Source organism: Trichogramma pretiosum, unplaced genomic scaffold (genome assembly GCF_000599845.2).
Source record: "Trichogramma pretiosum strain Unisexual culture from Peru unplaced genomic scaffold, Tpre_2.0 scaffold37, whole genome shotgun sequence".
NCBI classification, from domain to species: Eukaryota; Metazoa; Arthropoda; class Insecta; order Hymenoptera; family Trichogrammatidae; genus Trichogramma; species Trichogramma pretiosum.
Genome location: NW_019641622.1, coordinates 725,328 through 751,256, shown reverse-complemented (window position 1 = coordinate 751,256; position 25,929 = coordinate 725,328). Strand labels below are relative to the sequence as shown.

General features: G+C 42.4%; 1 protein-coding gene across 2 annotated transcripts; it reads left to right on the top strand.

Moving 5' to 3' along the window:
* The first annotated feature begins 1,077 nt into the window (after window positions 1-1,077).
* Window positions 1,078-24,526, top strand: LOC106649708 (laminin subunit gamma-1). 2 transcript variants are annotated; one of them, XM_023458961.1, is made up of 12 exons: window positions 1,078-1,418; window positions 3,076-3,343; window positions 4,256-4,557; window positions 4,633-4,942; window positions 6,672-7,343; window positions 7,415-7,587; window positions 7,669-8,820; window positions 9,536-10,116; window positions 15,434-16,340; window positions 16,685-16,802; window positions 16,874-17,046; window positions 24,111-24,526. In XM_023458961.1, the coding sequence occupies exons 1-12, from the start codon at window positions 1,272-1,274 to the stop codon at window positions 24,171-24,173; spliced, it is 4,866 nt and encodes a 1,621-aa protein (XP_023314729.1). In that variant the 5' UTR covers window positions 1,078-1,271; the 3' UTR covers window positions 24,174-24,526. The 2 variants fall into 2 exon arrangements, with proteins under 2 accessions (XP_023314729.1, XP_014222768.1); XM_014367282.2 differs by lacking the exon at window positions 24,111-24,526 and having other exon boundaries at window positions 16,874-18,485.
* The last annotated feature ends 1,403 nt before the right edge of the window (window positions 24,527-25,929 follow it).

The window sequence follows — 25,929 nt, the reverse complement described above, 5'->3', positions numbered from 1 at the left end:
CAGTTTCGAGTGTAAAATATTCTCAAAGACAAGCTGCTGCCGCTACTGCTGAACGAATGGCGTTAGAGGCGTTACGCATGTGCGTATATGAAATACGCTTATGTGTGTGTGTGTGTGTGTGTGTGTGTGTGTGTGTGTGTGTACAAGTGCGTATAAAGAGCTATATACGCGGGCCGCTTTAATTCTTATGGGACGCGCTCAACTGCGCCCTCCGTCTGTGCTCCGAAAATAGAAACACGTGTGCGCGCGTGTACAACGAGCTCCGACGATCTGCGAAAGCACACACACGGCCGAAAAGCACTTTGGAATCGCGCAGATATAGATATAGATACATATACGCTACTCTTCTAACAAAGAACATTTTCAGATAGGGAATTCCGATCGAGCGAACGTGCCGAACTCGTAGGAAACTTTGTTCGCCAAAAATATACATGATTTGCGAAATCTATCAAAGGCGCGTATAACGTTATACCGATAAGTCGATGTATTATTCAAATGCATAATATTTTTAATTTTCAGCTTGATCCAGTGGAAGTATACAGTTGTGTGACTGGCCGCAACGATCCCCAAGATGGAATCGACGAATCGAGACGAGCCGCCCGATCACTCGTTACAATAAGCCTTTACCGATCACGGAAATCGGAAACTGCACTCCGCCGCGGTCTTATCAGTGCCGATTCATGCAAGGAGTCGCGTATAGTTTTGTAGTACGCAGCGTTTCGAGGCGAGGGAGCATGCGGTAAACGCTCTAAAAAATCTCTGCTCTTCTCTCTCGGTGTCTCCCCCTTCCCACTCGTTCGTTCGCTCGGCTCGGCTCGAAAGAGAGGCGCATTTTTACATTTGTACATCCTTAGAGAGAAAGAGAGCGAAAGAAGAGAATAAAGAGCGTCGTGCCGTATAATATACAGTGTATAGCCCATCTCTTTCTCTCTCTCTCTCTTTTAGCTATATACACGCGCTGCGCCGCGCCGCAAAGCTGTGCTGCTGCTCTGCCGTAAGAAAATACTATACAGAGAGAGCGAGAGAGCAGACCGGAGCACGAGCAGTGCCTCGCCGCCCGCCACTACGAGAGCGAGAGCAGCGTGTGTGCGCCACAGCCGCCACCGCCGACTACATCGACGAAAACACGACGGCGCGCGAGATCATTGTTATTGACCTTTTTTTTTTAATTTTTTTTTTTACCTTTAGTGAAGTGATGGTTACCGTTAGTTGACAAAAATAATAATAATAATAAAAAGGAAGCGAATTGGAAAATCGGTAAAGCGACGAAAATGAGTGCACGCGGTGGGTGTGGGAGGCTCAGCCTCGTCCTGTTGACGTCCTGCTGCTTGCTCGCGGTGGGACTGGCCGTGCCCGAGCCAGCGGCCGATTACAACAAGAACGACTCCATGTGCTACGACTCGGAGGGCAAGCCCCAGGTGAGTCTCCCCAAAATTTTAGCCCCTCACTAATCAATTTATTACCACAATGCAGCGAAAAATCGTCGAGAAAAACAAGTCTCTCGATTGTGTTGTCGCGTGCTGCTATACAGAGAGAGAGAGCGAGTGACGTTGCGAGTCAAAACGAAAGGTCGTCGTCTCAGTCAGAGTCTTTGGTTGCAGCAGCAGCAGCCTGCGCCGTACTGTGTTATATATACAGTGAGTGCACAGGCGCACGCACGCACACACACACACACATACATACACACTTGGGCCCGCATTAGAGACTCGGCTCTCACATATACACGGGTACGCGTGCGCTTGTATATATAATATACGCTTCGGCGTGTGCGAGAAAGTAAATATATGTTTATTCGTTCGAAAATGGAAACATGCGGAAAAATAGCTGCGCGCGAGATCTATTTAGCGTCGGGATAAATTCATTCGGCTGATTCGAGGAAAAACGTGATATATTTTACCGAGTTTTTCTCGAGATCGCGAAGACAAATTTTTCGGCATTCAGAAAAAAAAAATGAATAAAGCAGAGTTGAAACTTATTCGCTTTATATGCCGTATTGAAATTTCGAGTTTCCAGCTTTTTTTACACATTTGAAAAACACTTTTGTCTTCTCTCGTCAAATAAATAGATAGACGTTCAAATTTCAATTGAGACTCGGCATCAGGCTCGATTATAGATCTTAGGTATGAGGTCGGTACTTTGTTAAAACTACCGATACCAAATTCTCTGCGAAAATTCGCAAGCTTGTGCAATACATCGTTTCACGCTGAAAAATCTGTATTTCACATAATTTGTACAAATATAATGCAGCACGTGCCTCTCTTTGAATTTCCTTCTTTATTCGCTCGATCGTAATGTTACCAAATTCTCGTTGATAAAAAAACACGATATAATTGTCGTGATGCATATATTGCATACGCTCTTGAATGATATTTATTCAAATATCGTTCAAGCACCATATTCTCCGCGCGATAGCCGCGCCGCGCTTTATAGGCATACGCGAATGGAAGTGAATCATTGAAATTCGCCGTTTGATAAATTCTGCCAAGTCTGGAATTCCTCGGAAGTTGCTAACGAAAGCTGTATCGCGCGCGCGCGAAGGGGCTTTTTGTAATTATAGTATAATGTATAATATAAGCTCCGAAACCAAGGCTCTCGAGACTCTATGTGTGTATGTGTGTGTGTGTGTTCGTGCCCACGTGTGGAAACGCGATCTCCAATGACTCGCTCTCTCAGCAAAAAAAAAAAAATGAAGAAGAAAAAAATTGAAGACGTGCTATGGAGAGCTTCCGAGAGACAAAGATATTAGCCATACCGTATAGTGTGTTATAAGCTAGCTCCGCAACAACGAGTTGGACATATGTGTGTGTGTGTGTGGTGGTACACACGTATGGGTTGATGATATTTTTAGCGCAACACGCCTCGTCGGCTTTTCGCGCATGGGAATTCGTTTTGTACGCTGCCTTATGTTCATACACACTCGGGGGTTATCAATGATACGTAATGCTTTAAAGAGAAACTTTCGGGGGCCCTCTTTTTCTGTGCGCGATGCTGGCTTTCCGATAAGCGACGCGGAGAGCTTTTTCGACGACGATGATTTTTTAAAATTAATCTTTTGTTTATTATCAAAAAAAACAGAGATGCATACCGCCGTTCGAGAACGCAGCCTACAATCTGCTGATCGAGGCGACCAACACGTGCGGTGAGGAGGGCCGCGCGACGCCCTTCTGCAAGCAGACCGGCGTCGGAATCAACGTCAAGTCCTGCGATCTGTGCCACAAGGACTCGCACTCGGCCATGTATCTCACGGACCACGAGACGCCGGAGAATCCGACCTGGTGGCAGTCCCAGACCATGTTCGAGGGCATACAGTATCCGAATCAAGTCAATCTCACGTTGAATCTCGGTAAGATCATTGGCCTCGTTGCGACTACTATACTGTGTGTGTGTGTTTAACGTAATCTATTCATAGTTCGCGCGCGGAGAGAGAGATTATTTTGTACACAGCTTCTACACGCGCAAAAGAGAGCAGCGGCTCGAGATAAGCCATTGTGTGTACGTATTATACGATTTCGAGAGAAAGGGGGAGAAAATGGCTAAGTGGCTGTAGCTGCTGTTCGGCGTAAATATCTTTTATCGCGCGAGCCACGAAGCAGCGATTCCGAACGCTGAATAATATCTCCAGCTAGATTTCCGATTTAACGCGTTTTACAATTTGTACTGGTTCTTTATTTCTCTCGATGCCTCGCGAGTCCGCCGACTTTTCGGCCCCGAAAAACTATTCGTGATACACATTATAATTATAGCTACGCTACGACGACGAAGACGATGATAAAAAAGTAGACGAAGAAGCTGCCGAATCGCACATGTGCGAGCGATTTATGTTTTATGTATCTTTCGCAATGGTAAAGAGCCGGATCGTTTGGCGCAGAAGCAGCCGAGAGAGCAGAGATAAAGTCGAGGTCTCGCTTACGGATCGTCGCCGCCGCCGTCGTCGTCGTAATATAAACGCGGAATCACGCATCATCGTTCATACACCCACACACGTTTACGTATAGCTCTTGTATATTCAATATCGCTCGAGTCGATACGTATTCAGCGCTTAACGAGGCATTTGAACTATTTCCAAGCGGGATCCGATTCTCCTCGACTGTATCGCTGCTTCTGCGAAAGCAAAAAAATGTCAAATGAATATTACGCGAGCTCGAAGAAAACTATGTGGAATTGACGAGCGCGACGCATCGATCGCAAAATATGCATCCGTCGAACGATAGTAATGCTTCATGACGATGTTGATAATCACGATGAAATGTCGCAGGCAAGATGTTCGACATCACGTACGTGCGAGTGATCTTCGAGTCGCCGCGACCCGAGTCCTGGGGCATCTACAAGCGTCGCAACGAGAACTCCGAGTGGGAGCCCTATCAGTTCTACTCGCTGACGTGTCGCGACACCTACGGCCTGCCCGAGTCCAAGGAGACGATGTTCGGCGACGACACCCGCGTGCTCTGCACGAGCGAGTACTCGGACATCGTGCCCCTGTCCAAGGGCACCGTGGCCTTCTCCACGCTCGAGGGTAGACCCGGTGCTTACAATTTCGAGTCCAACGGCGAGCTACAGGTGGGTTAAGGCACACAAACTACGAGGGAACGACGAGCCAATCTTAATGATCTTAACATTGCGTATTTCGTTTAGGAATGGGTCCAAGCCACGGATCTGCGAATCACCCTGGACCGCCTGAACACGTTCGGCGACGAGATGTTCGGCGTCGAGCAGGTGCTCCAGTCCTACTACTACGCCATCGCCGACGTGGCGGTGGGGGCGCGCTGCACCTGCAACGGCCACGCCGGCGACTGCGTGAACGCCACCGGGCCGAACGGGCGCAGCCAGCGCGCCTGTCGCTGCGAGCACTTCACCACGGGGCCCGACTGCGGCGAGTGTCTGCCCTTCTACAACGACGTGCCCTGGGCCAGGGCCACCTCCACCGACGCCCACGAGTGCAAACGTAAGTTAACTCAGGCGACGTGGATACGCTTGTTTTAAACATTTTTAATGGCTGTGATGACCAAACCTTTACAACCGTTTATCACGTTCACGACCACCGTTGCATATACCAGTACACGCCATTTACAACGTTTTAAAATATATGATTAATTGACTTATGAATGACAATTATTTTGTCATAATTATGTTACAAATATTAGCGCATTTTAAATGCTTCAAAAAATTAGACTAGTTTTCATCAATTATGAATACGATAATTCTACTTTAAGTCTCAGCCACTAGATGGACAGTGCCCTTTGATCTGTAAATCTGCAAGAGGCAATGTAAACATAATTATATAAGTAGTGGCATAGTTTTAAAAAATTTATCGACACTTTTTGTATGCGATGATACAACTTTAAGCATCCACCGCTAGATGTCGAGTACCTTAAAATCTATACATCTGCAAGTGGTAAAGTCAAAATAATTGTATAAAAGTCAGCTTTTGACTGACTTATGCATGACTGATCAATTATAATTTCGCATTTTCCAAATTTCTTTATTGTACATTTACTCTCTGTACCAAAAATGAGGTAGAAATTAATTGCAAGCACTCACATCTAACGATTACAGAAAACACTTTTTATATAGATGGAATTGCAATGCCGAGACTAACGAGCTTTGAATATATATGCGCGCGGCTCTCTTAGTAGTGGCCGCACCTACGCTGCGCTCACGCTCTCGCTCGTCGCGGTTATATTATAATAGTCTCGTTTTACCTGCGATTCGCGTAACAGTCCCCCACAAAAGCGACGAAACGGCACAAACTCGCGTAGAATATTCCTTGCATTCTCGCGAGTTCTCAATACAATTTACTTGCCCTTTTTTCTGTTGTTGTTGTTGTTGTTGCCGCTACTGTAATGTTACGCGTCGAGTATATAGTTCACCGCTGCTACCTCTGTATTATATGTGCACTTGAGTAATCGCGCGTACGCAGGTGGGGATCCGCGTCGCGTCGTCGCGGCGCGCGCAGGGATCAAAACGTGATTCTTCTCGCGTTTTAGCTCGCAGTGCTCCGTGCGGCTATATGTGTTCGTTATAATGCAGCTCTAGTTGTCGTCGAGTATTCAACCGAGTCGTGTGTGTACGTCGGAGAGCATCATGTGAATCGCATAAAATAAACGCGTATTTTTGCATAAAAAATGATTTTCCATTTCTTAGTGTTCCGATAAAACGTGCTGGCGAAGTGATGGAGATATAAGACGGGAAATGGAGTAACGCCGAAGATCGGAGTGTACCGCAATCGAGCACAGTGAAATTAAAAAAAATAATAGTCCAGAATTTCGCGCGAGATGTATGGTCGCTGGTGTAAATTTTGGATGCTGTACAGTGGCATCGTTATTTTGTATCTGGCGAGCCAAGTTTCGAGCTATCGCCGAGACAGATTTCCAAAGTACACATCGTTAGGTATAGAATGCAATCAAAATATAATTAAATTTTTTTAAAAGCTTCCCAAGCTCGCGCATTATTATATTTCTGTAATACCCAATTTGTATACCATCACACACGATACTTATACAATAGCAGCGCGGCGAGTCGCGACGACGAGCTCGACAAAAACTCGTCCTTGCCGCGCGCGTCCATCAAACCTGTCTGTGGCACACACACACACATTATACTTACACACATGCAATACAAGCGAATCGAAGTTTTATCTATATATATGAAACACGGCTCTGTTTCTGTCGCAGCCTGCAACTGTAACGGCTACTCGGACCGGTGCTACTTCGACAAGGAGCTGTACAAGGCCACGGGCCACGGCGGCCACTGCGTCGACTGCCGGGACAATCGCGACGGCGCCAACTGCGAGCGCTGCCGCGAGAACTTCTACGCCCGGCCCGAGGACGGCTACTGCGTCGCCTGCAACTGCAACGAGATCGGCTCGCGCAGCCTGCAGTGCAACACCGAGGGCAAGTGCCAGTGCAAGCCCGGGGTGACGGGCGACAAGTGCGACCGCTGCGCCGCCAATCACTACGACTTCAGCAGCTTCGGCTGCAGCAGCTGCGAGTGCAGCGAGGCCGGCTCCCTGAACAACGCGCCGAGCTGCGACCCCGTCACCGGCATGTGCATGTGCAAGGACAACGTCGAGGGCAAGCGCTGTCGCGAGTGCCGGCCCGGCTTCTTCAATCTGGCCGTGGACAACGAGTTCGGCTGCACCCCCTGCTTCTGCTACGGGCACTCGTCGCTCTGCAATTCGGCCAGCGGATACTCCAGGGTGAGCGTGGAGAGTACCTTTGTGAGAGGTGCCGAGAAGTGGGCCGCTTCGATCTACGACAGGCCGGCTGCGCTCAACTACGACCCGATCAGTCAGAGTGTCACGGTCTCGGCCAAGGATCGCGACAGTGTCTACTTCCTCGCTCCAGGTACGTTTTCGTTATACAGTCACCATTCATTCTATTCGAGCAAAGTTTGATTATTGTCTTTTTCTCTTCAGAACGTTTCCTGGGTGACCAGCGAGCCTCGTACAATCAGAACTTCAGTTTCAAGCTGCGAGTCAGCGACAACGGAGCCGCTCCCTCGGCTCAAGACGTCGTCTTCGAGGGCGGCAACGGCCAACAGATCATCCAGCCGATATTCGGCCAGAGCAATCCGAATCCATCGACCGACGTGAGTTATTTTTCGATATAAAATGAAAAAAAATCTTATCCACGAGTCGAAACCAATTTTTCTTTTATCCCTTTCACGCAGATGCAAACGTACACGTTCCACCTTCACGAGCATCCGGACTACAAGTGGCAGCCACGTCTGTCGTCGCGCGCCTTCATCTCCATCCTGGCCAACCTCACGGCCATCAAGATCCGCGGCACCTACACGCACCAGGGCAAGGGCCACCTCGACGACGTTCGCCTCGACACGGCCCACCGCGGGGCCGCCGGCGAGCCCGCCGACTGGGTCGAGGTCTGCACCTGTCCCCAGGGCTACGTCGGCCAGTTCTGCGAGTCCTGCGCCCCGGGCTACCATCACGACCCCCCGAACGGCGGCCCCTTCGCACTCTGCGTTCCGTGCAACTGCAACGGTCACGCGGACATCTGCGAGGCCGAGACCGGCCAGTGCATCTGTCAGCACAACACCGCCGGCAGCAACTGCGAGCACTGCGCCCGCGGCTTCTACGGACAGCCTCTGAAAGGAACGCCCGACGACTGCCAGGCCTGTCCGTGTCCCGACAATGGACCCTGCGTAATCAGGGGCAACGACCTCGAGCCCACCTGTACCGAGTGCCCGGTGGGCCGCACCGGCTCGCGCTGTCAGTACTGCAGCGACGGCTACTACGGCAATCCCGAGCAGGGCGTGGCCTGCCGACGCTGCGAGTGCAACGGCAACGTCGACCTCAACGCCGTGGGCAACTGCAATCGCGAGACCGGCGAGTGCCTCAAGTGCGTCAACAACACCGCGGGCTTCCACTGCGAGGAGTGCTTGGCCGGCTACTACGGCGACGCCCTGTCCGAGCAGAGGGAGGACGGCTGCCGGCTCTGCCAGTGCTATCCCGCGGGCACCAAGGAGACGGCCGAGGGCGGAGTGGCGCCCTGCGACCAGCTGACCGGCCACTGCTTCTGCAAGCCCCACGTGGTCGGGCGCAACTGCGACAAGTGCGAGGACGGCTACTTCAACATCAAGAGCGGCGAGGGCTGCGCCGCCTGCAACTGCCACCTCGAGGGCTCGCACAATCGCACCTGCGACGCCCTCACCGGCCAGTGCGAGTGTCGGCCCGGCATAGTCGGCCTGCGCTGCGACTCCTGTCTGCCCTACAGGTACGGCTTCGGCCGCGAGGGATGCAAGACCTGCGACTGCGACGAGATCGGCTCGGAGAATCTTCAGTGCGACGCCAACGGACAGTGTCCGGTAAGATTCATCCTATATAATATACCTCGATGAAAATTCCTAACGAGTTCGCCCCCGCCAAGATCTTGCGTAAAATCTTGCACGATATGAACTTACATTTGAGAATAGACCTTGTAAGTGGACCAGGCACCGTTGACAGAAACTGTCGAGTAACTTTGCATGGAATTTTCATTGAAAATCAATGTATGAGTAAAGATTTATTTTGCATCCACGTCGAGGAATTTTTCACATTAACTGCACAAAAAATGCACGAAAATGCGATCATTTTCATACAATTTGATCGAAGGGCATTGAAATCCTTACTCACAATTCAACATTTTGATTCAAAATTAATGGTCATTGCGTTATTTGCTTTCAAAATTTATGAAAATTTGATCATAATTAAAGCTGGCCTCCACCACTACAGGGCGATTACCTTTATTTGTAAATCTGCAAGTGGCAAAGTCAAAATAATTTTATAACTTAAAGCACGGTTTTAAAAAGATTACTGACTTTTCGGTATTTTTTCATCTTGGCATAATTGTAAAAATTTAAATTACTTTTCGCTAAACTTCAAATACGATGATACCACTTTAAGCCTCCAACGCCAGATGGTGAGTACTTTCAATTATAAAGCTGCAAGTGGAAGTCCAAGCCAAGTTTTAAAATAAATCAGGTTTTTTTTCCAATAATTAATTCCTTTTTTTTTAACATACATCTGTTTTGTCGCCGACAGTGTCTACCGAACGTCGAGGGCCGCACTTGCGACCGCTGCAAGGAGAACAAGCACAATCGCCAGTACGGTTGCATCGACTGTCCGCCCTGCTACGACCTCGTCCAGGAAGCCGTGAACGAGCATCGCTACCGACTGGGCGAGCTCGACGATACGCTGCGCAAGATCAAGAGCAATCCCACCGTGATCAACGAGGAGGGCTTCAAGCAGAAGCTCCAGGCCGTCCAGCAGCGAGTTCGCGACCTCGTCGAGTCGGCCAAGGCCGGCTACAGCGGCGACAAGAAGACCCTGGTCGAGCAGATGGACGATCTGCGCGATCAGCTGGCCAGCATACACAACACCATACAGGGCGTGGACCAGACCGCTCTGGACGCCAAGAAGACGGCCTCGCAGGCCGAGATGAGCATCGACGAGGCCGAGAAGATCTTCGACAAGCTCCGGGAGCAGATACAGGAGGCGCAGGATTACCTCGAGACCGAAGGCAATAGCGCGCTCGAGGATGCGAGGAGACGGGCCGAGCAGGTCGGACAGCAGAACCAGCAGATGACGCAGATCGCTCAGGAGGCCAGAACCGTGGCCGATTCGTAAGTTTTTTTTCCTTTTTTGTTCAAGTGAGGCAAACGAGTCAAATGCAAAGTCAAGAGTGTAAGATCGACAACTGTGCGCCAGTTGCGTGCCCAACATTTTTGTTTTTCATCACAGCTTGTAGAAATGTCGATTATTAGATGACAAACCTGCCGGATAGAATGTCTCTTTCCTGAAAAGACTCTCGTACTTAATAGCTCAAGTGATTATCGTGATTCAGAATCACTTGATCCGACTAAAAGTAACAACGAATAAGGTATACAATCGCGAATGTACAATAACAAATGAACAGAACGTAAACGGCATATGAAAATATAGAGATACCATAAATTCGAAAATAAAAAAGAACATTTATTTTTCGTAATACTTATAATAATTACGACAGAATTTTAAAATAAGTATATGACCATCAATTGAATTATTATTGATAATTATTTGGTCATAATTATGTTATAAGTACTTAGCACATTTTAAATGACCCGAAGAAAGTAATTCAATTGTTTCAAAAAATTTAGATCAGTTTTTAACCTCTTAACCCATTAGCGCCCAGACGGACACTTTTTTTAACTGAACTTCAGGCAAATATCTTTAGCATTCCTAATTTTAATAAAAATTAACGAGTGCATGTTTGTAACGGAAAATTTAATGCTCTTTTCGATATTATGGATATTGGGCTTTTCAGTTTACATCCCGTGGATACCTTTAATGTGCTCGGGACCTATGTATCAAGCTTATTTCTGTTTTAAAATTCGAGTTGAAAACGATTTTTTTTTTCAATTCGTGCTTTTTTTGTTTAATTGTTCATAGCTTTTGAACAATAATTTTAAGATTAATTTTGAAGCCATATTCGAAAAGGGCATTAAATTTTCCGTTAGAAACATGCACTCGTTAATTTTTAGTAAAATTCGGAATGCTAAAGATATTTGCCTGAAGTTCAGTTAAAAAACCGCTGCCAATGTATTGGCAAGTAGCTTCCTCATTTCCTTTTAAACTCCTTCCTTTTTAACTTGAAAATAATTTGGAAATATTAATATCATATTTTTAATTTGTTCACAAAACAGTTTCAATCATACTACCACTATGAATAATAGTATACAGGCCTATGCCGCGAAAAAAGAAAGCCCCAGAGCACGTGATTATCGGCCTCGGCTTCGCCTCGGACACTAATTACACGTACTCTAGGACTTTTTTGTTTTTCACGGCCTAGGGCAGTAATATACTATTAGAAATATTAAAATCATCTTTTCTAAATTGTCTACAAAACAGTTTTAATCATAAATTATTTCTAAACCAAACGATACAAAAAAGAAAAAAAAATTTTTCCCGAAAAAAAATTTTTTTTGTTCGTTTATCGCTAAATCAAATTTTCTGGCTTCATCCTTAATCGATCAATAAACAATGTTTAGACACATCATACATTTTGAACACGAAACAACACAAAACTAAGAAAAAAGAAAAAATCATAAAAACCAAATTTCATTTTCAAATCGTAACTTTTCAAACTTACAATTAAACTTTACACTTTTTATCTTAAATCAAAGGTTAAATGCTCTTCCTTAAAAAAAGTATTACTTTTATTAAAAAAACCTGTTTGTTTTAGAACAAATATGAAAAAACTAAAAAAAAAAATGAAGAAAAAATTTTTTTTTTCGAAAATCCCTCATAACTTTTTAAATACTTAACGCAGAACTAAAAATGATGTTTTGGCTTCTTCCTTACATCAAAACGAGTAAAATGAGACATCTACCGTAACGATACGAACTACCGTCATCGAGATATCACTGCGCACATCCCAACACAATCTGAAAACAACACAATCCCAAAAAATCTGAAAAAATTCAAGGTGGTTTGGATTGTTGAAAAGTATTTTTGTGAATTTTTTCAGATTTTTTAATTGCTTCATGTCCTCAGAAAAAATATAGATCGAAAATGGACGTTTATACCGGAAGTGGGGGGTAGGAGGGGGGAGGGGGTCTAAAAATTTTTTTTTGGGACCTTTTTACCGTGTACTATAACATACCAAAAGCGCGTCAAGATCGGTGACATACGTGCGCACGGTTTTGTAAAAAAGTATTATTTTGACCCATATATAAAAGTACTCTACGATTATTAGTTATGAAAGTCGAAAATCTCAAAGCTTCCTCTATGAGGAAGCAAAAAGTGTCCGTCTGGGCACTAATGGGTTAAACACGCTAATTGAAGCCTCTACCGCTAGATGGCGAGTAACTCAATCTATAAGTCTGCAAGTGGCAAAGTAAACATAATTGTACAAGCCAAAACTCTGAATATTAATTGATTGTAGTTAATTTTTTAAGTCTTTCTTTTTCCTTGAAAAAAGTATCTTCCTAAACCAATGAAATCATTACCGTTATGTACGATAGCGAATTACGAACGATCTAAAATCGAAAATAAATTTTGTTACGGGCGAGCGTAGTGTACTCTCGAGAACTCGTCGATTTCAACTCTGCGGCTGTTACTACTTACTGAGCTGTAGGTCTCGTAATTGAGCTTCAAATACGACCCAGCCAGGATGCCGCTCGACACGGACGATCTCAGAATCATGAATAAGATCAACTTTCGAGCTCCGTTCGGGAGTTTGTACCACCCACTGGCGTAACTTGAAACACAAAAAAGATTATAAGTGTGTAAATTAAATGAGAAATAAAAATGATAATCTGGACGGCCTACGCCTTATAAAAAATCTCGTCGCTTGCGTTGGTCACCACTTGGCCAAAGAAGCACAAAACGAATCCCGTCATCAGGGCGCTACCGGCTGCTGTGCCCATTTTCAGGCAATGCTCGGGATTATTATCGAACTGATAGACAACCTGTCGATATGGAAAATAAATTAATTTTCATACCAGCGGCCCGAAGTTGATTACTTCCCTGCCGTTACGCAAAGCGGGAAGAGTGATTTTCGGACCACTGTGTATAAAAAATAGTATACAGGTCTCTGCCGCAAAATAAGAAAGCCCCAGAACACGTGCTTATCGGCCTCGGCTTCGCCTCGACCACTAATTACACGTACTCTGGGACTTTTCTGTTTTTCACGGCCTAGGGCAGTAATATACTATTTTCCTTTTCTGTAATTGTATGGACCGTGCATTTTTATCGAATCGAACCATGGTGCCAGAGATGGTGAGATCGAATAAGGCATTGCCCAAGGCAATGAACAATATATTTCCACTTAAGGCTGCGATTTGGTCCAATACTCTGAAAAAATAAAGACACAAATGAATTCGAATGAAAAATGAATTTTGGTCGACAATTTATACTCGTAACACGACGCGTGATCCTTGATTAGCTCCTTGATATGCCTGTAAAGCAAATCTTGATTGCACTCGACGGAAAATTGGTCTACTCTATCGTCGTTGAGTCGTTTGTACAGCTTATCCAGTCGACATCTGACGCATAAAAAAGAGAGCGGTGATAATGACAGATCATCCACAAAAAAGTTTCTTCCCATATTATACCGGATGACTTTGAACTTGACGACGAGGAAAATGACGGCGAACAAGAGAGAGCTGGAGCAGGCGTTAATGCAGAGAGCCATGGCCGTGCCAAAGTTCAGTATAAGAAAAAGAAAGGGCAAAATATGGTCCCGAGGCTCGAATCCCAAGTAGGCCTGGGTGATAACGATCGGCTCGAAGCTGGTGTTGCCCGGCACGACGTAATTCAGCAGAAGCGGCACCACCACCGGGTAGATTATTGCGCTAGGTATCATGACCATGTACATACCTGCAGGACGAAAACGAAAAATGAAAAAATGTGTGTTTAACTGTTCATGCAGAGCACTCCGCGTGTTCGATCACTCCCAAAGTGCTTGTGTTTGTAAGCATTGATGCCCTGAAGAAGTTTACGCTACCCTGGTGCTAAAACTCAATTGGTACCCTCTGAAAATTACGATAGGTGGCCAAAAACACTACTCGCCAGAAAACTCAAAAGAAAAAAAATGTTAACACCTAAAATATACGAAAAAAGTTCCCGGAAACAGCTGTGTCTCAGTGAAAAATCAAAATTTTGGGAATTCGAAAATCGCAATTAAAGAGGGAGGAAAGATCCTATTTAAAAATTAAATAAAAAAATTTTGAATTTAAGGTGTGCATAAGCCGTTAATAGTTTAGCATTCACTTGAAATTATAACATTTTGATATCATTATTTCGAAAAAGGCGATTTTCTGATCTTCTGGAGCAAAAAAATATAGCTAAATATAAAATATATATCAAAATTGTTTCGTTAAATCATGTTTCAAAAGTTTAATCGCAATTTTAGCCAAAATGACATGAGTATATGGTACCTAGGTATAGCATGGCTAGCTTATAGTAGAAATTGGCGAATTCCAAGAACACGTCGGCTTCCTCAGAGCGCAGCATCCTTCGACAATCAGCCACCGCGAAGTCGAGAAAACTCTTGAATTTCTTCAACTTCGGCTGGTAGAGCAGGTAGAGAGTAACGACGGATAGCGCTATGGACGTCTCGAATATCGAGTCGATCACCGCCTCCAAGCTCATCCTCTCGTTTTTACAGTACAAGCGATACAAACCCACGAACTTCGCGGCAGAGACGAGTCTTAAAGATATGATATTGCATTGTTATGCATACGGTGAAAAAACTCACTTCCGCGCCGGCCCAGAAGGTGAAGACAATCAAGAACCACATCTTCATCAGCGATTTTACGCAGGTACTTTGGCCCAGCCAGAAGCCCGCGACTTCCATGTACTTTTTGAAGCCGTAAAAGTGCTCGTCCAGAAACTTGTTGATTAGTTCGGTCGGGAGGTCGCCTCTCGAGGCCCCCTCGTCAATTTTTCTGTTACGTTCATTGAAAAAATTGTTTTACATTAAGATGAGTGTTTTCGGAAAAGCGCAGCGAACTTAATTTCTCAACTTACATACGAGCCATCGATTAGCCTTGGATTTTATGATTTAATTTCTTCCAATCGGCACGACGAAAAAGAAAATTACGTTGTTTTACGAATGGTTGTAGTAATTCATCCACATACCCCCTTCATATAATTTTCATGGTTATCGTTTAGATGAAACGCGAAGCAGCTAAGAAACTTTGAATTACACGTTACAACTTTCTGACTAAAATTTATTCAACACTGCTGAATGATCACGATGACAATGCAAATCTTAATTGACGTTCCTTTCATTATACTTACCTATCCGATGCGATATTAATACATGTGAAAATCTGGAAATGTAATAATTAACATTATATGAGATGACCAAAATATAAACAAAATAAAGATCAATTTTTAAAATGAATCGTGTTTCTTGATATTCTAATATCTAATTTTTTCAATTTTTCGCAGAAACATCAAGGAAGCCGAAAAGTTGCGCATCGTCGCCGAGCAGGCGAAGAACACGTCACTCGAGGCCTACAACCTGGCTAAAAAAGCCATCGCCCGCTACACCAACATCAGCGACGAGATCCGCTTCCTGGAGAACAAACTGATGGCCCTGGATGATCGCTACGCCGACGTGCAGAAGCAGACGCAGACCGCGGTGGCCAAGTCCGACGTCGTGTCCAAGGAGGCCCTGGGCATGCTCATACTCGGCTTCTCGCTGCCCCAGATCAATCTCACGGAGATGCAGCAGCGCGTCGAAACGGTCAGCAAGGAGGCCGCGACGATCAAGGAACAGGCCAGACTGCTGCTCGAGGAGAACACCGAGCTCATACAGGCTATCGAGGAGAAGGTGAGGACGAGCGAGCAGCTGGTCGACAGGGCCGAGGACCAGCAGGGAATCACGGCAGACATGCTCGTGGAGGTCGACGAGGCCCACGCCATGGCCAAGAACGCCGTGAATCGCGGCAGCCAGACCCTGAAGGAAGCTCAGGACACCCTGACGAAATTGAGCGGCTTCGACGCCGAGGTGCAGGCGGCCCGGGCCAAGGCTCAGGACGCCATGCAGGACATCGACAAGATACTGGGGATGATCGAAGACGCGCGTCACAAGTCGGCAGCCATCAATCAGGTGCTCGACGGCTCGGAGCAGAACGCCAATAGGGCCCGCCACGTGGCACAGGAGGCCCAGGCGAACGCCAACAACGCCAGCGCCATGGCCAACGACATCAGGATCGAGGCGAACAAGACCAAGGCCGAGGTGATCAAGTTGGGTCTGGAGGCCGACAAGCTGCATCTAAGGGTCAACACCACCGACGGAATGATCAGACAGTTCGAGGACAAGATTCGCAAGGACGCCGTCATTACCGAGCAGGTTCGAATTGCTTTTAAAAAGATATATTCCTGGTATAGAAATATTGGATATTAATGATGGGCCTATGATGATAAAAAATTGACCATTTCAAATGTTATAACCCGCAAGACTGTTAATAAGCCCTTTTTAAATGATCAGAAGAGTCAATTTAATTGTGTTAAAAAATTTACATCAACTTTCAATCACTTCAAATAAGGCCACTTTGCGTCTTCACCAATAGATGGCGAGTACCTTTATTTGTAAATCTGCAAGAGGCAAAGTCAAAAAAAGTGTATATGAGTCAAAGTACGATCTAGAAGAAAGACCACGAAATTCTGATCTTAACGTGAATTTTATCTTGACAGGTGAAACGAAAAGTTGGACAGACAAAGTCGAACGTGACGAGTGCCTCGCAACAAATCAAGAAGGCTCTCGACGACATCGCCGAGATCACGAGGGAGCTCGAGGCTCTTCCTGAAATCAGTGAGTATATTCTCTAACGATTACTCGCGAAAAAAAACGAAAACTAAATTTTATTCGCTTCCTTCTATCAGGCAACGAAGATCTCGACCGTCTCGAGGGTAGCCTGCGCAAGGCCGAGTCCGAGATCCACGCGGCCGATCTGGATCAGCGCATACGCTCACTGACCGAGGCCAAGAACCTGCAGACACAGTGGGTGAAGAATTACGAGGAGGAGGTGCGCAAGCTCGGCAACGAGGTCGCCAACATCGTCGAGATGCGCAAGGTCCTGCCCTCGGAGTGCTTCAAGAACGTCAATCTTGAACCCTAAGAAGTGCGCGGGGAGAGACCACCCATTTTATCATCACACATACCCACACAGACACGCCTGAAAAAACGACCACCCCCGCGCGTATGAAAGAGTAATTGTGCCATTCGATACTTAACAAACAAAAAGTTTTGCGTATGCTGTAATACACCGACCGAGCGCGTGCGGTCTTCTTCTTATTCTTTTTCCTCTTCTTATGCTTTACTTCCTTTCGAGTGAAACGAGAAGATCGTTGCAAGAAAAACTATTTGATCTGAACTTGGAACAAATTATTCATATATACTTTAATAAAAAAAACCTATCGCGTTATTTAAAAGTTTTAACTTGAGTTTTGTCACATTTTATTACACTGCAAAACTTTAAAAACTTTAGATACTACATAACAGGGAGACCTCCACTGCCCCGTTTCAAGACTACTGAGGACTCTTACGCCAAAAGTCGTAAAGAGTACAAGGCCGGACGCATCATGACAATCAACTGACGTGCATTAGACTTTAAAAAATGTATTCATTTTGAACTCGCATGTAATAATTAATAAACGGTTGTCAGTGCTGCTATTTCCTTGCTATAAGAGTGGCTAGAGTTTTTAAAGTTTTATGGTAAACATGTAATTTTATATATTTATAGTTAAGACGTAACGCATATAATTTAATAGAGCATATAAAAATACTGTAATAGATCACTGAAAACAAAAAAACAACTGAATTTTACAAGAAAAACACATGTTTATATAAAATATTTCACACGATATAATGATGAGTATAAATGAGTCGGAGAATGCCCAATTTATCAACAGTGCGATGCATAATGTAAATCTTAAGCAAATCACATTAACGATGCCATTTTTTTAATACTTATGGAGTGTTACAATAATTTAGTCGAAAGTTTCTTCTCTCTCTTTTTTTATATGTTATGTTATGTATAAAAAATACACTCAGCCCTAAAGGCACCTTTGAAAGTCTCGAGCTTTTAACACTTTTCAACATGTTTTTTTCCCTCTTTTTGTACACGATCAGGTGCAATTTAAACAATTGCAATACTTTAAGTATCATATACCAAAGATCTTTCTCCCTTTTCTATATGATTTAAATAAAAAATATTTATAAAAAAATAATTAAAATAGAAGAATTATTCTCTATTGATGCATTTCTATACCGGACCAATTTTCTATATTCTGTTAATTCAAAATAATATGTTATATTTATCATGCGAAAAATTCATATATAATCGTTAAGCTCTATGATGCGTATCAAATTTCTTCCTCATACGTTTGTACTTTTATAAAAATAATAAGATTCATTTTAATTTACGCTAGTTTACATAGTACAAAGATGTAAGAACAAAAAAAATTTGAAAAAAATAAAAAAACATATAATGAACATTTAATCATTTAATAAATTTTATTTATACAATTAAGCTGCGAATAATTATCTTTAACACTATGATAATGAAGAAAAAATTAAAGCAAAAATCACGAGCATAATTTGTAAAACTAGTTCCATGTAGTTTAGTTAATCAATAGTCAACCTGGCTGTGGACAACGAGTTCGGCTACACGCCCTGCTTCTATATTACGGCCACTAGTCGCTCTGTAACTCCCCCAGTGGATAGTTGCGTGTCCTTAATTTTTGTTTTTCTCTGAAAAGGCTTGATCGTAATTTATAGTTCAAGTTATTATCGTGACTCAAAAGCGTCCGATCAAGTCGGCTTAAAGTAACAATCAATGAGATGTATAATCATGATTAACGAAAAACGATAATGGGAAAAAATAATTCAAGGGTTTCAAGTAATTTAAAAAAACATAGATTCCTCGTAATATTTATCATAAGTATTAAAATGTTTTAGGATACATGATCATTAATTGAAGCACATTTAGAATGATTTTAAAATGCCAATTCAATTGTTCAAAAAATGTAGATCAGTTTTCAAACACTTTCAATACGATAACACACTTCAAAGCCTCTACCGCTAGATGGCGAGTACCTACATGTATCTGTGAATCTGCAAGTAGTAATGCAAAAAAATTTGTATAAGTCGAAGCACGCTCTCAATAATTCTCTCTGTATATTCGTCAGCATCGCCGTGGAATGTATACCAAATATGATGCCAATAAAAACTTACAAAACTAAAACAAACTAACTCAGTAAATTCGTGGTTTGTATTGTTTTTTTTAACTAAAAATTGTCTTGCAAAAAAGTACAATGTATCTTCCTAAACCAATGAAATCATTACCGTTATGTACGATAGCGAATTACGAACGATCTAAGAACAAAAAAGACACCTAATTATTGACGAGCGAAGGCTGTTCTTAATTATGCCGCTGTTTTTATATACTCACTGAGCTGTAGGTCTCGTAATTGAGCTTCAAATACGACCCAGCCAGGATGTCGCTCGACACGGACGATCTCAGAATCATGAATAAGATCAACTTTCTAGCTCTGTTCGGCAGTTTGTACCATCCACTGGCGTAACTTGAAACAAACAAGAACACGAGTGAGTGAATTAAATCGAAAAAAGTAATCCGCAGCACATCGCCTACTTACGCCTTGTCGAAAATCTTGTCACTCGCGTCGGTTACCACTTGACCGATGAAGCACAAAGCGAATCCCGACATTAGAGAGCTGCAAGCCGCTGCGCCCATTTTCAGGCAGTGCTCGGGATTATTATCGAACTGATAGACAATCTGTCGATATGGAAAATAAATTAATTTTTCCTTTTCTGTAATTGTATGGACTGTGCATTTTTATCAATTCGAACCATAGTGCCAGAGATGGTGAGATCGAATAAGGCATTGCCCAAGGCAATGAACAATATATTTCCACTCAAGGCTGCGATTTGATCCAATACTCTGAGAAAACAAAGACACAAATGAATTCGAATGAAAAATGAATTTTGGTCGACAATTTATACTCGTAACACGACGCGTGATCCTTGATTAGCTCCTTGATATCCCTGTAAAGCAAATCTTGATTGCACTCGACGGAAAATTGGTCTACTCTATCGTCGTTGAGTCGTTTGTACAGCTTGTCCAGTCGACATCTGACGCATAAAAAAGAGAGCGGTGATAATGACAGATCAACCACAAAAAAGTTTCTTCCCATATTATACCCGATGACTTTGAACTTGACGACGAGGAAAATGATGGCGAACAAGAGGGAGCCGGAACAGGCGTTAACGCAGAGAGCCATAGCCGCGCCAAAGTTCAATACAATAAAAAGAAAGGGCAAAATATGCTCCCGAGGTTCGAATCCCACGTACATCTGGGTGATAATGATAGGCTCGAAGCTGGTGTTGCCCGGCACGACGTAATTCAGCAGAAGCGGCACCACCACAGGGTAGATGATCGCACTGGGTATCATGACCATGTTCATACCTGCAGAACAAGCGTCCAGTTCGACAGAAATACAGAAATATATACGCATTCGTGTGAAGAGCAGTTCCCAAAAAAAATACTCGAAATTCGGGGCTAAAATCTCGATTGAAATTTTGGTCATCCGAGCGTTCTTAATGATGGTTGTTTATTGATATCCGGAAACACGGGAAAAAGTGGAGGTACTGACAATTTTGGTGGACCAAAAATCACCTTTTCATACTACCACAACCAAAACGAAAAAGTTAATTTCTGCTGGGAGATACATGAAAAATAGTATACGCACCTATGAATCGAACAAAGAAAGCCTCATAACAGATTTTTAATAGCCAGTTTTTGCTCCCCAGGCACGTAATATACTACTTCCGTTGAATCCCAATACTTTATCCTTATTTAAAATGAAACGAAACCATTCGAAACTTTTCTCTGATTCTTTTTTTGGCTTTGACTGATTCATCTAATTCGACGCCTTCCTTGGACCTTAACGAGGACCTGGTCTATCCGAATTTAAAAAATCTATCTCTACGTGAAATCAGTATGAATCTCTCGTTCGAAAATTGGAACACGAATTTTCCAGCACCGGAGAAGCGGATAACAGTTTGGAGCACGTTCAAGATACGAATTTTATGGGAAAAATTCAACAGTCAGTTAAGAATTTGATTTTACAAAACACTAGTTTATCCCAACTAAACATAACTGATTCGTACTTCATCGTGGAATTGGATTTGTCCAACAATAATTTCAGTGATGTACTTAATACTTCGCACGATACGAGGAAAAATTTGAATCTTATTTAAGATTAGGTACGTTGTCTAGTCTTTTAAAATTGAATCTGTCCAATTGTCGAGTTCGTAGCATACATGAAGGATCATTCAAAAGCGTTTACTACGTAGAAGAATTGGATGTGTCGAATAATAAAATAAGTTTTTTAGACGGCGAGTTACTGCATAATTTTAGGAAGTTGATCTGAGCAATAACCCTTCTTTGCTGCAATTGAATTTTCTCCAGCAGATTCCGAATCTCAACACGCTGGCGTTGGAGAACATGTCCAATCGAAAATTGGTAAAAATTCTGGAGACTCCTTGGACTTCTCGATGGTCGACTGGAAATTGCAAATGCTCTCTCTGAAAAATAACAGTTTGACGAAACTCCCGATGAAATTCATGAATCAATCGCCTCACTTGGAGATAGCCGATCTGAGCAACAATCAACTGTAAGATATAGAACATTGGAAGTATTTCCACGAGCTTACAAAATTGAATATTTGCAGTAACTTCATCGCGAATTTCAATTATTCACCCTTGGATTAGGGCACAAGTTGGATGAATTATACGTGGGTGACAATCCTGCGAAAGAGGACGAAATGCAAGATTTGACCAAGCAACTTTACTCTGAACTGGGAGTAAAAGTGAACGTGAACTTTTTATTGAGCCTTTTGTAAGAATTTTGTTTTTATAATAAAGTATAATTTTTCATGACTTAAAAAAATAAAAAAACGAGTTTGACTTATTATTTGTATAATTTTCAGATAGGTGACGAATATTAGATAAAGCTTAGACAATGAATCATTGGGTTATTCTCGGTCATCGCATCGTAAAATTGATCTGCACTTCAGATCGACAATTAATGATGTTAAAATGTATATCATAAAGATCCATCATTATCAGATTAGGTGATATACCAATCTCTTATGCGGCTGACTGTATTTGTCAAGTGCATGAGAGTTCGTCGTCTTTGCAAATAATCGTCTTGCACGACTATGAGGAGCGCAAATAAACGGAATCGTTTATGTCGTGTTCAAGAATGTATATACGAACCGAGGTAGATCATGGCTATCTTGTAATAGAAATTGGCGAATTCCAAGAACACGTCGGCTTCCTCAGAGCGCAGCATCCTTTGACAATCAGCCACCGCGAAGTCGAGAAAACTCTTGAATTTCTTCAACTTCGGCTGGTAGAGCAGGTAGAGAGTACCGACGGATAGCACCACGGACGTCTCGAATATCGAGTCGGACACCGTCTCCACACTCATCCTCTCGTTTTTCCGGTACAAGCGATAAAAACCCACGAACTGCCATAACGACAATGAAAATTTAATATATTATGTTATGCGTGGCAGATAAACTTACTTCCAAGCCGGCCGAGATGGTGAGGACGCTCAAGAACCATATCTTCATCAGCGATTTTACGCAGGTACTTTGGCCCTGCCAGAAGCCCGCGACTTCCATGTACTTTTTGAAGCCGTAAAAGTGCTCGTCCAGAAACTTGTTGATTAGTTTCATCGGGAGACCTGCACCCCGCGAGGCCTCCTTTTAATCGCACAGTTTTTTTCATTTTCTTCGTACGACGAAAAAGAAAATTACGTAGTTTTACAAGGAGCAATAACTCACCTCCTCATCGATATGCTGACTCGATGCAATTTTCATGATTGTGGTTTGATGATACTTGAAGCATCAGATGAAACTTCGAATTACCTTTTATTGACTTTCCGAATAAAATTCATTTATCGCTGTTGAATGATCACGATTACCGATTTTGATTAATGCATCTTTTATACTAATAAGTGATACGAGTAAAATACTGAAAATTCGAATTTTAATAACTAGTGGTACACGAGAAGACCCGAATATAAAAAAAAATTAATAATAATACATTTTTAAAACCAATCGTACTCTTTAAGAGCTTACATACACCTTAAATTCAAAATTTTTTTTATTCAATTGTTGAATAGGATTTTTTCTCCCCTTCCCATTGCATTTTTCAAAATTCTAAAATTTTGATTTTGCACTGAGACACAGCTGTTTCTGTGAGCTTTTTTCGTATACTTTACGTGTTAAAATTTTTTTTCTTTTGCGTTTTCTGGCGAGTAGTGTTTTTGGTCACCTCATGGCCACTACTACGGCTGAGACGTCCGAACACTCACATTACTATGCATGAACAGTTAAATACACATTTTTTTTCATTTTTCGTTTTAGCCAAAATTTAAGTCATAAAAGTACGTTTTGAGAATGATCTATGAGCTCAGTCGTCTCACCCATAGTAGTGGCTATGAGTATTGATGTTCTGAAGAAGTGTACGCGACCCTGGTGCGAAAACTCAATCGGTACCCTCTGAAAGTTACGCGAGGTGACCAAAAACACTACTCGCCAGAAAACGCAAAAGAAGAAAAATTTTAACACGTAAAGTATACGAAAAAAGCTCACGGAAACAGCTGTATCTCTGTGCAAAATCAAAATTTTAGAATTTTGAAAAATGCGGAGAATTTTGAAAAATGGAAAGGGGAGAAAAAATCCTATTCAACAATTGAATAAAAACAATTTTGAATTTAAGGTGTATATAAGCCCTTAATCTACCTACGGGTCAACACCACCGACGGCATGATCAGACAGTTCGAGGAAAAGATTCGCATGGACGCCGTCATTACCGAGCAGGTATGAATTGCTTTTGGAAAAATATATTCCTGGTATAGAAATATTGGATATTAATGATGGGCCTATGATGATAAAAAATTGACCATTTCAACTGTTATAACCCGCAAGACTGTTAATGAGCTCTTTTTAAATGATTAGAAGAGTCAATTTAATTGAGTCAAAAAGTTTACATCAATTTTCAATCACTTCAAATAAGGCTGCCAACATCGTCGAGATGCGCAAGGTCCTGCCCTCGGAGTGCTTCAAGAACGTCAATCTTGAACCCTAAGAAGTGCGCGGGGAGAGACCACCCATTTTATCATCACACATACCCACACAGACACGCCTGTAAAACGACCACCCCCGCGCGTATGAAAGAGTAATTGTGCCATTCGATACTTAACAAACAAAAAGTTTTGCGTATGCTGTAATACACCGACCGAGCGCGTGCGGTCTTCTTATTCTTTTTCCTCTTCTTATGCTTTACTTCCTTTCGAGTGAAACGAGAAGATCGTTGCAAGAAAAACTATTTGATCTGAACTTGGAACAAATTATTCATATATACTTTAATAAAAAAACCTATCGTGTTATTATTTAAAAGTTTTAACTTGAGTTTTGTCACATTTTATTACGCTGAAAAACTTTAAAAACTTTACATAACAGGGAGACGTCCACTACCCCGTTTCAAGACTACTGAGGACTCTTACGCCAAAAGTCGTAAAGAGTACAAGGCCGGACGCGTCGTGACAATCAACTGACGTGCATTAGACTTTAAAAAATGTATTCATTTTGAACTCGCATTCAATAATTAATAAACGATTGTCAGTGCTGCTATTCCTTTGCTATAAGAGTGGCTAGAGTTTTTAAAGTTTTATTGCGTACATGTAACGATCTTGACGCGCTTTTGGTATGTTGTAGTACATGATAAAAAAGTGCCAAAACTAAAAATTTGGACCCCCTTCCCCTCCTACCCCCTCCTTTCCTGTAAACGTTCATTTTCTATCTATATTTATTCTGAAGGCCTGAAGTAATTGAAAAATCTGAAAAAATTTATAAAAATACTTTTCTACAATCCAAACAACCTTGAATTTTTTCAGATTTTTTGAGTGCTTCAGGCCTTCAGAAAAAATCATTGAAAATTTTGAAAATTCATAGACGGCACTACGATGCTATACAAAGCCCGATCTTTTTTTTCATTTATTTTTGGCATCAAAATACATAACCTCAAATTTTTTTAGATTTTTTCAGAGAGGGTTCTGACGTCTAGAGCCGAAAAAAGCCCTTTTTTAACGAAAATAATTTTTTTAGGGCCATGCAAAGTCTTGAAAAATCTGGAAAATTTTTTTCTCGTTTTTTTCATCGAAATCCATTATTTTGAATTTTTTCAAATTTTTTAATCGAGGCGATAGCATCTATGGCTGAATAACGCTTTTTTTTAAGGCAAAAGGTTCCTGGAACTCAGAGGTTCCGGTAAAAATATTTAAAAATATTTTTTTTTAATTCCTTGTCAAATTTTAATAAATTTTGACCGTTTCAAGTTTTTGATTGGAGCTTCCTAGCTCAATCTAGAACATCATAAAGATTAATGCGAAATTCGGAAGACAAAATAAAATAATTTCAATTTTCAATAATTTTTCCTGAAGGCCTGAAGCTCTCAAATAATCTGAAAAAATTCAAGGTTGTTTGGATTGTTGAAAAGTACCTTCATGAATTTTTTCAGATTTTTTAATTAGTTCAGAGCTTCAGAATAAATATAAATACAAAATCGACGTTTATAGCGGGAGTGGGTGTACTATAACACACCAAAATTTCAGAAAAATCCGTGGACCGCGTCCGCAGGGATTTTTTTTTAAATTTTGAACTTGACCCATATATAATCGTTAAACTCTATGTTGCGTATCGAATTTCTTTCTCATACGTTTTTACTTTTATAAAAATAATAAGATTCATTTTAATTTACGCTAGTTTACATAGTACAAAGATGAAAGAACAAAAAACAATTTGAGAAAAAGTAACATCAATATATAAACATCTAATCGTTTAAT